Here is a 15,131-nt window from a genome sequence, read left to right on the forward strand (position 1 = left end):
CCAGTGTCACCATGGTGACACCTAACTTTGTGGACCCTGGACAGATCATGCCAGGTACTGATTTCCTGGTGACCAATGCCAGCAATGTCACTACTAGTCATAGTGTGGCAATTGTAGCTTTCTCCTGGGGTGGAGTGAAGGGACAAAAGAAAGTTTTAGTCAGTTCAGACCTCCCAGTTGATTGTTTGTTGGGCAATGATTTGGAGTCATCACAATGGTCAGAAGTGGAGCAGAGGACTCACATGGAGATGTTAGGCTTGCCAGCACATGTGCTTGCTGTGACTAGGTCACAGGCCAGAAGATGCCCCACTGAACAGGTGCTGGATCCTGAAATTATGGACCAGACACCTCCCAAGAAGAAGAGCAGTAAGGGTAAGGCTTTGCCTTCCCCCTTGCCCCAGGTTGAGGATCAAGTCTCTGAGGAGGCTGATCTAGAAGAGCTGAGGGAAACTGAGCCTAAAGAGCTTGAACTTGATCAAGTTGAGTTTCTGGGCTCAGGGGGACCCTCCAGAGCAGACCTGGGGAAGGAACAGTTGAACTGCCCTTCCCTTGAACCCCTCAGACAGCAGGCTGCTGCTGAGGCTGCAGGGAATGCCACAGGTGCCCACAGGGTATACTGGGAAGATGGACTCCTGTACTCTGAGTCAAGAGACCCCAAGCCTGGTGCAACCAGGAGGCTGGTCATCCCCTTGTCTCTGAGAGGTTTCCTTCTCACCTTGGCCCATGAGATTCCCCTTGCAGGTCATTTAGGTCAGACAAAGACTTGGGACAGGCTTGTCTCACACTTTCACTGGCCCCATATGAATGAGAATACCAAGGAGTTTTGTCGCTCATGTGTCACTTGCCAAGCCAGTGGTAAGTCAGGTGGCACAACAAAGGCCCCCCTCATACCACTACCTGTGGTGGGGGTTCCCTTTGAAAGAGTGGGGATTGACATTGTTGGTCCAATGGAACCCCAGACAGCATCAGGACACAAGTTTATACTGGTGGTGGTGGACCATGCCACCAGGTATCCTGAGGCTATTCCCCTTAGGACCACTACAGCCCCTGTAGTGGCAAGAGCCCTAGTTGGAGTGTTCTCCAGAGTGGGTTTCCCTAAGGAGGTCGTTTGACAGAGGTACAAACTTCATGTCAGGATATCTGACTGCCATGTGGAAAGAGTGTGGTGTGAACTACAAGTTCACCACACCCTATCATCCACAATGCAATGGGCTTGTTGAGAGATTCAACAGGACCCTGAAAGGGATGATTCATGGACTACCTGAACCTCTTAGGAGAAGATGGGATGTCCTGATCCCCTGCCTCTTGTTTGCTTACAGAGAGGTCCCACAGAAGGGGGTTGGCTACAGCCCTTTTGAGCTTCTGTATGGGCATCCTGTAAGGGGACCCCTGTGTTTGGTGAAGGAAGGATGGGAGAGACCTCTCAAAAAGCCTGCAACCAACATAGTGGACTATGTACTTGGTCTCCGCTCCAGGATGGCTGAGTATATGGAAAAGGCATCTAAAAACCTTGAGGCCAGCCAGGAACTTCAAAAAGCTTGGCATGACCAAAAGGCTGTACTGACTGTATACCAGCCAGGACAGAAGGTGTGGGTGCTGGAGCCAGTGGCCCCAGCAGCTCTGAAAGACAAATGGTCTGGGCCCCACACCATCATTGAGCAAAAGGGAGAGGTTACCTACTTGGTGGACCTTGGAACTCCCAGGAGCCCTCTCAGAGTGCTCCATGTTAACAGGCTCAAGGCATATGTTGACAGGAAGGACATGAGCTTGCTCATGGCCACAGATGAGGGACAGGAGGAAGAGAGTGACCCTCTCCCAGACCTGCTCACTCAGAATCCTGATGATGGGTCAGTTGATGGTGTTGTCTTTTGTGGCAGCCTCACTGAACATCAGCAACAGGATTGCAGGCAAGTTCTGCAATCCTTTCGACATATGTTCTCTCTGACACCCAGCCAAACTGATTGGTGTACCCATGATGTTGACACTGGAGACAGTCTGCCTGTTAAGAGTAAAATCTACAGGCAGCCTGATCATGTTAGAGACTGCATCAGAACTGAAGTGCAGAAAATGTTGGAGCTGGGAGTCATTGAGCCCTCAGATAGCCCTTGGGCTAGCCCAGTAGTTCTAGTGCCAAAGCCTCACACCCAGGGTGGTAAGAGAGAGATGAGGTTTTGCGTAGACTACAGAGGCCTCAATGCAGTCACTAAGACTGATGCCCACCCAATACCAAGAGCAGATGAGCTTATAGATAGATTGGCTTCTGCCAACTTCTTAAGCACATTTGATTTGACAGCTGGGTATTGGCAAATCAGGTTAACTGAGGAAGCCAAACCCAAGACAGCATTTTCTACCCCTGGAGGGCATTATCAATTTGTGGTAATGCCCTTTGGACTGAAAAATGCACCTGCCACCTTCCAAAGGTTGGTGAATCAAGTCCTCACTGGGCTGGATGACTTCTGTGCAGCATATCTGGACGATATTGCTGTCTTTAGCTCCACCTGGGAGGATCACCTGGTCCACCTGAGGAAAGTGTTAGAGGCCCTGCAAAAGGCAGGCCTCACTATCAAGGCCACCAAGTGCCAGATAGGGCAGACACAGGTTGTATACCTGGGCCACCTTGTAGGTGGAGGCCAGGTTCAGCCACTGGAGAGTAAGATACAGGCCATCAAGGACTGGACTCCTCCAATCACCCAGACTCAGGTTCGAGCTTTCTTGGGCCTGACTGGGTACTATAGGAAGTTTGTCAGAAATTATGGGTCCATAGTGACCCCCCTTAATGACCTGACAAGCAAAAAGATGCCAAAGAAAGTTCAGTGGACAGCAAGCTGTCAGAAAGCATTCAATGACCTAAAACAGGCCATGTGCACAGCACCTATCCTCAAGAGTCCAGATTACTCCAAGCCATTCATTGTCCAAACAGATGCTTCTGAGTTGGGTGTGGGAGCTGTTCTGTCTCAACTGAATTTTGATGGTAATGATCAGCCTATTGCTTTCATTAGTAGAAGGTTGACACCCAGAGAGAAAAATTGGTCAGCTATTGAGAGGGAGGCCTTTGCTGTGGTCTGGGCCCTGAAGAAGCTGAGGGCCTACTTGTTTGGCACTCACTTCACCATTCAGACAGACCATAAGCCCCTCTTGTGGCTAAATCAGATGAAGGGTGAAAACCCCAAACTGCTTAGGTGGTCCATTTCCCTACAGGGGATGGATTTTACAGTGGAGCATAGACCTGGGACTGATCACAGCAATGCTGATGGGCTCTCCAGGTATTTCCACTTAGAGCAAGAAGACTCACCTGGTCAAGGTTAGTTTATTGTCCCAAAGTTTGGGGGGGGGGTCATGTAGGAGAGTAGGGTCTGCAATCCTATGATCACCCAGATTTTTGCTTTTTGCTGCACTGGTTTACGACTTTCCCTGGCTGTGGGCCTGCTAATCAGACCCACAGCCTAGCTGTTCTCTCTATCCAAATTGTACTCAGGTACTGAATTGGCACTGGGCCCTCTCCAAGTCCCTGTACCCAGGGCTGAGGTGCACCCAGAAGTCTCCCAGGGGCTGAAGCATGTATTGTGCCACCCCTGGATTGACTAACTAAAACTGACACAACTGGCTGCACGACAGCTGGGGCAAGGTGGTGTACTCACCCTTTGCTTTAGATATAGTATACCTATATCTAACCCTAAAATGGACACACCGATCTCCTATCAGTCACTCCTATGGCAGGCCTTAACAATCCTGAAGGCAGAGTGCTTGGAATCGTGTGAGATGGTGCTCTGGCATGAGCTGAGCCTGTCTGCGGCTTTCGGGATCCATCCCTTAGCCGTTTCCATGATATCGCATACCATATACTCTTAAGTGCATTATAATCCTCGCGGTTATGTGCCAACTCTGGTATCGCTTTATCAAAACATGTCGAGTAAGGTGTCATACGAATTGGAATACTAACCCCTCGCCAATTCTGGCGACGGGGTTAGCATTCCACCCTTCTAGAGGGACACGACATGTATGTAACCCCTAACCCCGGTTAAAGTCAAACAGAGCCTCAGCTCCACAAAATGGATGCTGCCACCGAGACACAAGTCTGCCCTCCTGCTGCTGGGAGTCCTCCCAGAGCAGGAGATAAGGACAAAGGGTTTCCTGCCAGGGGCGGTGCCAGCACCGTCCCAGACAGGGTTTTGTGTATTGTAGGTAGGCAGGGCTTTAGAGGAAGGTGACTGCACGTGGCACCCCGGTGCTCACTGTGCATAGGCTGGCTGGAACCAGTTCCAGGGTCACTCCAGACCCTGTGCTGGGGAAAAGCCCGCCAAGGAAGTGGGTGTAACCACCCCCCTCCCAGTCCCACCCATAGGGCAGGACTTAGTCGCGTGCCAGCCCCTTTTTACAGGATAAAGGTAGGAACTGGCCCCCTTCCAAATCAGATCATCTTTGAATCCTGAAACTACTTTCTGCGAAAGGAACTCAAGACTTCTTCCTAAGATTTCTCCCTTGTGACTAAGGAGTAGTCACCCTGCATCCGCAGGCACCATCTTAAGAACACTGCGGTCTGCTGCAAGTCCTTCCTCCGGAATCTGACTGCCCAGCTCGACGAGAACCGGCTTCCCTGGCACCTCTGACCTCTACCCACCTCTACAGCCCAGCTGAGAACCGTGGGTGCGACGAGACCTCAAGGGACCGGCCATCTGTAAGACTGCACGACTTCTTTCCAGCAAGCCCGCCGAGTGAATTCCTGGTGAGTGCTTTGGGGTCCGAGAAGCCCCGACCCTGAGCAGCTCCAGCACCGAAGTGCAGCCCCCCAGCATCTCCACGATCTGCGTGGGGCCCTTCTGCTTTTGGCTGCTCACCGCGTTGTTTGGCTACTAGCCCGCTGGCTTGTGGCCTTCCCGACGACGCCCGACGACATTTCTGCTGCTAGTCTGGTTGCTCCAGACTGGCCCTTGCTCCCTTCCAAAAGAGGAGCACCCCGGACCCTCCTGGTCCACTCAAGACGCCATTTTGAGTCCACCGCGTGGGCTTGAATTAGCCAAGGCTTGTTGCCCAATCCTGGGTAACTTCGACGCCGACAGCTTCATCCATCGTGGGACAGCTCGCCTCTCCATCCTGGTCGCCGACAACGCCTCCTGGTCAGTGAGATCTGCAGAGCCAGCGTCGCCCACTCACCTAGTCGAGGTGACTTCGCCCGGTGCCATCCTGGTGCCCACTTAATCACTGGCTAGTGATTCAAGAACTTGGTCCCCTCTGCTTTCAGGTTTTCTTCTCCCTTGATCCAGGCTTGGATCCATCGAACTTTTCTTCACTGGTCGCCTGCCAGCAACTTCTTCCTTCCAGGCTCCTGGTCCGGCAACGAGATCCCCGACGTCTTTTCAGACCTATGCAGCTGCAGCCCCTGGGCTAGGTAACTTCGGCACTTCGGTGTCCCAGCATAGCCTCACTATCCTAGGGTCAGGATCCACTGTCGTTTTCTTCCTACCAGGTCGGGTTCGCCCGTGAACACTAACTTTGCCTTTACTAGCCTCCATAGACTTTGTCCCGCATCCCGCGTGAGAGTGCACACTCTGCACCCGAGTCCCCTAGGTCTCCTAGAAGTAATCTAACGATTCCCTAGTCCAGTCCTAGCGATTCCAAAGCCTATTAGTACTGTACTTACCTGCTAGTAATTTCGCATTCCACTTTTTAAGTATATGGTTTTTCGTGCCCCTCTGGCATTTGTGTATAACGTGCTAACTTAAGTATTTTCGTAAGAGTTTTGTTGTGTGCTTAGCACCCTGTCCTCATAAAGAGTACAGGGTTGTTGTGATTCTAATAAATACACTGTTTATTTTCATAACAACTTGTGTGGTGTCCTTTCACTGGGTGTTCAAGGGGTAATGTGATGGTAAAACAGCTGGCTTAACACGCCCTCTAGAGTCTTAGCCTTAGACTGCTCGTATCCATGCTACTAGGATAGCTGGTCTATAAGGTTGACTTACAACCAATCATCAATAAGGGTTGTTTGGACTGATATATAGTGATCACTAGAATAGTGAACACTGCACATCAGGCCAACTTCTCACAGTATTCTACTCATACAGTGTTTATTTTAAAATTGATTGTGGAATTTTGTGTTGTGGGACGTTTTCTACTGTTCATGTACTGCTTAAATACTTTAAATATTGCCTTTTATATAAGCTTGATGGCTTTGTTTGTTACCAGTGTTTGAGCACAGGTTTATTTAATTTAATTTGTGAGACATATAGCATGTGGCTAATTGCCTTTATCCTTTGAGGGAGACACATTTCCACCCTAAATAACCCTCTTTACTACACTCGTTACAATGTTTAGCATTTCTGCATAATCCACTGCTTTCACTGGGAAAAGTGTTCTGGGGAGAAGGAAATCAGGATGGTGCAGGAAGTGGTGATGCCCAGGCTTCTATGAGTGCGAACCATTTAATGCAAAGCAAAAGTCTTGTCCAGGCTAAGTGTTTGGCACACGCACAGCACCCTAGAGTGGATAAAAGTCACAAAACTCCTCGATCCGGAGTTACTAAGGAATTAACATGTTCAGTGTTTTGTCCAAAATGGAACTAATATTTATCATATCATATTAACAGGATGAATATGAACAGATTGAGAAAATTGTAAGAGCAAAGCGTGTAGCTGAGATCCTGGAAAAAGTAAAGCCCTTAAATAAGGATGAAGCCATAGCCATGCAACGTGCCAAGGCCATGAACAAGGCTGCAGAAGCAATGAATGCTAGTGTCGAGAATCGGATGAAGGATGACAGGACACTGGCACCAAGGGGACATTTCGAGTTTGGTGAGAATTTTTCTTCATTTGTATTAGTGGTTTGTCTTAGCTCAAATCACTGACGCTCTCCTGCAAAGTGTCTTTTGACATTTGCCATGAGACTTCAAGGGATGACATGTATTGCTTTGCAGAGGCCACTGTGCAAGAGAGTACATAGAACATTTAATTTTTACCATACTAAGTGATATAACAAGCAACTGTTCGTTCTGTACACTCTATGAATGACAAGAAAAGAAAATGCTCAGCCATGTTTGGTAGAAATTGTAAATGCTTTTCACTTCCAGCTAAAAATGTACAATATTTACTGTTGCATATTATCAGTCCAGCTTCTTCCCAGTCGGTTGTGTTTCTGCCACTAAACTTTCTGGTTTAGTATATTGCATCTTGTAGCAAGCTAGGCTGCCAGAGGACACTTGGATTACTAAGAACCAATGTTACATGGTCCTATAACCCTGGTAAGATAACTAGTTAGGTTATTAATCAACACGAGATATGAATCCCTAACCAGTGCACAAATGACTGATTTTATGAGCAGCTGTCCAAGCTTGAATTCTTCAAATCTTTTGTTTTTTATTTATTTTGGTAGTTACACAATGTGCTTACCATCTAAGCCAGTAGGATTCTCAAACTATATCCATATTTCAAAACCCAATAGTGCTAACCCCACAAGTGCTCTGCATCAAGCCTTTCTTTTGTACCACGTTGGACATCCTGTCCCCCTTTATCCAGTTTCTACCTTCCATCCTCTCTTCCACCTCACCTCTTTCACACCTCAGGCACATCCCTTCCTCTTCAGTCATACCCTTTTTATTGCCTTTTCTGCCTTTTTCTTCATTCCGATTACATCTGCAAATCATAAGGAAGGTTGCTAAGGCTATAGTTTGTTTATATAATATCAAGTATAGGACACTGGGTATTTTTCTTTTGCTGTTGCCTCTCCCCCCCCCCCCCCCCCCTCTTCCCCCCCTCTGTTTTGCTCCGTTTTTAGCTTACTGGATGCTGGTTTTTGATTCTGACAGTCCACTGAGGCCTGCTAAACAGACCTCCACCCCAGTGCTGCTTCCTTTAAACAAATTGAGGACTGAATGTTCTACAATCAGCAGCTGACTTTAGTACCCCTGTCACTCCCTAGTAAATCGTTCCCCTGGTACCTAGGAGGCTCCCTAATGGCTTCAGCCTATGCAGACTGTGCGACATGGTCCAAATCATGTTTGAAAATATGACATGGCACACCTCTGTGCGCTATACCAAAGACACTGCATGGACTATATGCAAGTCACCTCTGCCGCAGGCCTTGGAGCCTTAAGGCAGAGCACATTATAGCTTAACTGAAGACATAGCTTCATGCAAAAAGAACAATTGATGGACAGAATGCAGAACAAGGTCATACATTCACCCCAGTACAGAGATCTGGGCCTAATTCCATAATTTCTTTGCTTGCCATGCCATTTCCGTTTGAACCCAGCCATATGCAAATCAGTCTTGACCCTGCGCCCAATGGGAACAGTCCAGTCGGAACTGCCAGGCCAGATCCTCCCTGGACTGGAAACAAGCATCCTAGGACCGGTTCCGGGCTTTCAGCGCTCATCAGCTTCATGAGCAGATATGCCCTTGTGATGTCTAGTTTTTTTTTGTTTACTAGAAATTGCAGGTGAACAGGGAAGCAATCTTAAGGTGTGTACTGGGCACTAGTCAAAACGAGTTTCTCAGCTGCATAATGGCTTCACTGAAACCTACAGTGTTTATCGAACACCTTGTGTTAATAAACCCACACTGATTCCAGTGTTGAATTTATCATTACATGCACCCAGGGCGTACCTTAGAGGTATTCCCTGAACCCTACTAGTCCTCTAGTGTTCTGGCTGACTGGTCGTGTCCAGCCTGCCACCACAGTCTAGTTTCCGACACCCTAGGACACAGCTTTCCAAACTTTTGATGTTGGTGACACACTTTCTAGACTTGCATCATCTCTCGAAACGGTAAAGCAGTGTAGCGAGCGAGGCCGTACCACTTATGGAAATTTTGGAAAAAAAGTGGGCAAATGGTGCATTTTCAAGCAAATTTTAGAAAACAGGAAGGTTAATAAAGCAATTGTGAATCTGTTCTAATAAACACAGTGACTGGCAAAACTGGGTGTTAATCAGTTTTTCTCTTATTTTCTTTCACCTCTTGTTTTGGTATCTTTTGTCTCCTGATTTATTTCTTGCTTTATTTATTTCATTTCCAGGGTGAGAGCTTTTCATTGGAGTTTGAGAATGCCCACAAATGTACGAGCTTTGGGCGTTCCCAAATATAAAAGGTTAACCATGGCTTGAGTTTTAGGCTGGAAATGCATGTTTATGGTACCTTTTGTGATTTGAACCCCCCAATCAATCAATCTGTCAAATGCATCTTCTTTTCAAGTGTTTCTAGTAATAACTGGCATGGGAGTTAAGGGTTGGATTTGTACAGGCAGATTAGGACACAAGGTCAAGGTCAAAGTAGGACCGTACCTCATTGCTCAACACTGCAGCCACATACTTGTATATTTCCACTGGCCCTAACCGTTGTACATTTTTTTATTAACAATCTATTCATGAAAGTTTAACACAACCTCAAAATTATTATCTGCACCTTGAGGACCGCATCATAAACAATAGTTCCCATAAGGCAAAGCTGTATTTTTTTTAATTCTACACCTTTAACTCAAAATCTTAAATCTTGTTCTCTTCATTTTGCTGTAAGCAACCAAAGGGCATAGTGCAGTATTTCACCATCGATTTTCAGTAAACTTTTCCTCTCGCACCGCTAGCTAAGGCTGTGCTAGCAGGCTCACACTCACTCACAGGGCCAACTGAACTTACTAGTACCTATCCTTGATTATTCTGTGATCAAATCCCCCTCTGACAGTTTGCAGTCCATTAAGTATTACCACTACAGGGAAGACGGCCAGAGGCTAGAATGGCCAAAAAGGAATATCTCAGAAAAAGCTTGGCCTCAAAACAGATGGGAGAAAACTCCAGCCCCGTTTGAGAATGGTCTTAACGGGTGGGTTTCTTTGGTTTTGCACTTTTGTCAAAACCATAACTCAGTTTTAGGTCTCGTGACCTATCCATGCGCATTGAGAGAAGCGAGACTATAGGGCTTTAAACAAAGTTTAACTAACTGTGGCGATTTGGTGCTGTGCCCGTGGCTTTTAGGTCAATGCGCAAGCGCATTGACCTAAAATGCGCGTGCACATCATCAAATCGCCGTCTGTTCCCTCAGGCGCACTCCTCCCACACCTTTGAAGTGAAGCTTAGCTTCACTTCAAAGGCCCCTGCTGCTTAACACCCTCTCCGCCCCCTGCCCGCCATGTCGCATTTCTCCCCCCCCCCCCCCCCCCTTCTCTGCCTTCAATCCGTCTTCTTTCTCATTGTAATTCCGCACGGCTTGCCCAACTCTGTTAACATCTCTTTTTATTTTTGGAAACTCTGGCGCCGCACTTAGGGTGCATCACTGCGCTCGCTTTTCCACTATTTGCTCCTCGTTGTACTGCATTGTAACTTTAAGTATTAACTACATGGGCGCCGCGCTTAATATTTTAGCAGGCGCCCGGTTGTACATATTTTATTTGCTGCTTAACACCCTATCCCCACTCCGCCCCCTCCCCTGCCCGTGTCTTGAAGTCTGCACCAATGGCTAGCACTAGGAGCCTCACCTACTCCTGCGTTCTTCCTGCTTGGGGTTTGCCAACCTAGGCGTCCGCAGGCTACAGCACCAATGCCCCGTTGGGCGCTTGGCCTGCCTTCTCAGCCTTCCATGGAGCGCGACGTCCAGGCCACCCCTGCAGCACGGTCATTGGTACTGAAAGCTCAGACAGGATACACGCGTGCTGCCCAACCTCCCACGCCGCAGGCATCGATCTGCTCATGTGATCCATTCTTGCCATGGCTGCGTCAGGCAGTGGTGCCGCTGCGGCTCTCGTGCTACTTTTATTTGCGCTATGTTTGAGAAGTAACGATGCCCTGCATACCAAGGGAGCAGTGCCTCTGGACATAGTCACCTTCGCAAAGGTAAACGCGCCGATTTGATTCCTTATTTGGTCTGCCCTTCTCACGTACGGCTTTTAATTTCAACGCTATCGGTTTTGTCTTGTGTTCCACCTCACCCCGTTACAAAATACAAATTTAAAATTACTAATTCGTCACGTGGCCGGCTTTGCTGTATTCCGTAGGTTCTCTGTGACGGTTGCGCTCCGGAAATAACACAAAATAACTGAAATTACTTTAAATTCTACCGCTCATGCTTCACAGACGTACGAGGCCGGTTCCCTATAAAAAAATATTGGTCCTTGGGGCTGCACCGCTGCAGTTATTTCTCCTCTTTAAAACGCTTATTTCGCTAGACACTGTTTTGCTATAATTAATTATAGTTTTCATATAAACAAACACCTGCCCTGGCTGGGAAACAACCAATGCGGAAGGGACATGTTAGCGTTTGTGCTGATTTAGAACAATCGCGTGAAGACAAGTTTTCGGGTTTCAGGAAGCGTGACTGGCTCGGCAGCGCCAGCATTTCCATCTATTGGCTTAGGGAAGGGCGAGTGCCAATGTTTGCATATGTAAATTCACAAAGCCTATGGGCGTGCGCACGAGAGAATGACTGTGACCGAGAGCTCATCAGCCCGCCAGCTAACATTCAACAGTTATACAAATGGGCCGGTTCTGTGGTCCGGCACTTTTTTTTTATTTGAGAGGTAGAGTACCGGCTCTTCTCAAGGGAGACGTAATACTTTTAATTAGAGTGTACAGGCACTTCTCAGAAATAAGCATTTCAAGCGCATTGGCGAGAATTATAGTAAGTGGTAAAGAAAAGTCTACCAAAACGTCTGCGGACCCCATATCATGCACATCCACTGCCACATCCACTGCCACATCCACCACCACATCCACCACACTCACCACCACCACCACATCCACCACACCCACCACCACTACATCCACCGCCACATCCACCACAACCACCACCCCATCCACCACTACCACCACATCCACCACCACCACCACCGCATCCTCCACCACCACATCCACCATCACCACCATCACATCCACCATCACATCCACCACCACATCCACCATCACCTCCACCGCCACATCCACCATGACATCCACCGCCACATCCACCACCGCCACATCCACCACCGCCACATCCACCACCGCCACATCCACCACCGCCACATCCACCACCGCCACATCCACCACCACCGCCACATCCACCACCACCGCCACATCCACCACCGCCACATCCACCACCACCGCCACATCCACCACCACCGCCACATCCACCACCACCGCCACATCCACCGCCACCGCCACATCCACCACCACCACCACATCCACCACCACCACTTCCACCACCACCACCACTTCCACCACCACCACCACATCCACATCCACCACCGCCACATCCACCACCACCACCACATCCACCACCGCATCCACCACCACCACCACATCCACCACCACCACCACATCCACCAGCACCGCATCCACCAGCACCGCATCCACCAGCACCGCATCCACCAGCACCGCATCCACCAGCACCGCATCCACCAGCACCGCATCCACCAGCACCGCATCCACCAGCACCGCATCCACCAGCACCGCATCCACCAGCACCGCATCCACCAGCACCGCATCCACCAGCACCGCATCCACCAGCGCCGCATCCACCGCCTCCACCACATCCACCACATCCACCACATCCACCACCACCGCCACATCCACCACCACCGCCACATCCACCACCACCACCACATCCACCACCGCATCCACCACCACCACATCCACCAGCACCGCATCCACCAGCGCCGCATCCACCAGCGCCGCATCCACCGCCTCCACCACATCCACCACATCCACCACCACCGCCACATCCACCACCACCGCCACATCCACCACCACCGCCACATCCACCACCACCACCACATCCACCACCGCATCCACCAGCACCGCATCCACCAGCACCGCATCCACCAGCACCGCATCCACCAGCACCGCATCCACCAGCACCGCATCCACCAGCACCGCATCCACCAGCACCGCATCCACCAGCACCGCATCCACCAGCGCCGCATCCACCAGCGCCGCATCCACCAGCGCCGCATCCACCAGCGCCGCATCCACCAGCGCCGCATCCACCAGCGCCGCATCCACCAGCGCCGCATCCACCAGCGCCGCATCCACCAGCGCCGCATCCACCAGCGCCGCATCCACCAGCGCCGCATCCACCAGCGCCGCATCCACCAGCGCCGCATCCACCAGCGCCGCATCCACCAGCGCCGCATCCACCAGCGCCGCATCCACCAGCGCCGCATCCACCAGCGCCGCATCCACCAGCGCCGCATCCACCAGCGCCGCATCCACCAGCGCCGCATCCACCAGCGCCGCATCCACCAGCGCCGCATCCACCAGCGCGCATCCACCGCCTCCACCGCCGCCACCACATCCACCACATCCACCACATCCACCACATCCACCACATCCACCACATCCACCACATCCACCACATCCACCACATCCACCACATCCACCACATCCACCACATCCACCACATCCACCACATCCACCACATCCACCACATCCACCACATCCACCACATCCACCACCACCACCACCACATCCACCACCACCACCACCACCACATCCACCACCACCACCACATCCACCACATCCACCACCACCACCACATCCACCACATCCACCACCACCACCACATCCACCACCACCACCACATCCACCACCACCACCACATCCACCACCACCACCACCACATCCACCACCACCACCACATCCACCACCACCACCACATCCACCACCACCACATCCACCACCACCACATCCACCACCACCACATCCACCACCACATCCACCACCACCACATCCACCACCACCACATCCACCACCACCACATCCACCACCACATCCACCACCACCACATCCACCACCACCACATCCACCACCACCACATCCACCACCACCACATCCACCACCACCACATCCACCACCACCACATCCACCACCACCACATCCACCACCACCACATCCACCACCACCACATCCACCACCACCACATCCACCACCACCACATCCACCACCACCACATCCACCACCACCACATCCACCACCACCACATCCACCACCACCACATCCACCACCACCACATCCACCACCACCACATCCACCACCACCACATCCACCACCACCACATCCACCACCACCACCACATCCACCACCACCACCACATCCACCACCACCACATCCACCACCACCACCACATCCACCACCACCACATCCACCACCACCACATCCACCACCACCACATCCACCACCACCACATCCACCACCACCACATCCACCACCACCACATCCACCACCACCACATCCACCACCACCACATCCACCACCACATCCACCACCACATCCACCACCACATCCACCACCACATCCACCACCACATCCACCACCACATCCACCACCACATCCACCACCACATCCACCACCACATCCACCACCACATCCACCACCACATCCACCACCACATCCACCACCACATCCACCACCACATCCACCACCACATCCACCACCACATCCACCACCACATCCACCACCACACCCACCACCAACACATCCACCACCACCACTTCCACCAACACATCCACCACATCCACCACCTCCACCACCTCCACCACCTCCACCACCACATCCACCATCACCACCACATCCACCATATCCCCCAGATCCACCACCACCACATCTATATGTGTGTGGCTCTGTGTGTGTGTGTAGGTGCAAATTGCAATGTTCTTGGATTTTCGTCACAATAAAATACACTGAACATAATCTTCACAAGTTATTTACAAACGTTTAAGCTATTGCCATTATAAATTACAATAACTTTTATTTAAGTATTAATTATTTACAAAATTAAAAGCCATTGTTATTTGTAATATCAAGACATCTAAGTCACGTAAATACAACACACATTGCATTACAAATGCTATAGGTGTCACATTTGCAAAAGTTAAAACTATTGACATTGTAACTGACCAAGCTATTAATGTTGCTACTTTCAAAACCAACACATAAATAAAAAAAGTGTCCTTTACAATACCAATAGCTCAAACTTTCCTAATGCGAGACCTATTGCATTTCCAATGCTTGTTTAACTGTGCTTTTTAACCCCTTGCATGCTGGTGACGAACCCCAGCCGTCACGCTCCGCGGTGCTCGTGTGCGGATGACGGCTGGGGTTCGTCACGGCCCCGCCCTGTTCGTTTGTTTACCGCACAGTGGCGGAAACGGGCCAGCATCAAAGGGATTTAATGAACATG

General features: G+C 50.4%; 1 protein-coding gene across 1 annotated transcript in view; it reads left to right on the top strand.

Annotated features, from left to right (window-relative positions):
* LOC144829050 (uncharacterized) overlaps nucleotides 1-15,131 on the top strand; it is a 491,023-nt gene that overhangs the window by 160,633 nt on the left and 315,259 nt on the right. The window contains exon 12 of the mRNA XM_078687792.1: nucleotides 6,584-6,788. Coding sequence (XP_078543918.1) covers nucleotides 6,584-6,788 — 205 coding nt within the window. The remainder of the gene's footprint in view (nucleotides 1-6,583; nucleotides 6,789-15,131) is intronic.

This window comes from Lissotriton helveticus, chromosome 4_1 (genome assembly GCF_964261635.1).
Source record: "Lissotriton helveticus chromosome 4_1, aLisHel1.1, whole genome shotgun sequence".
Lineage (NCBI taxonomy): Eukaryota > Metazoa > Chordata > Amphibia > Caudata > Salamandridae > Lissotriton > Lissotriton helveticus.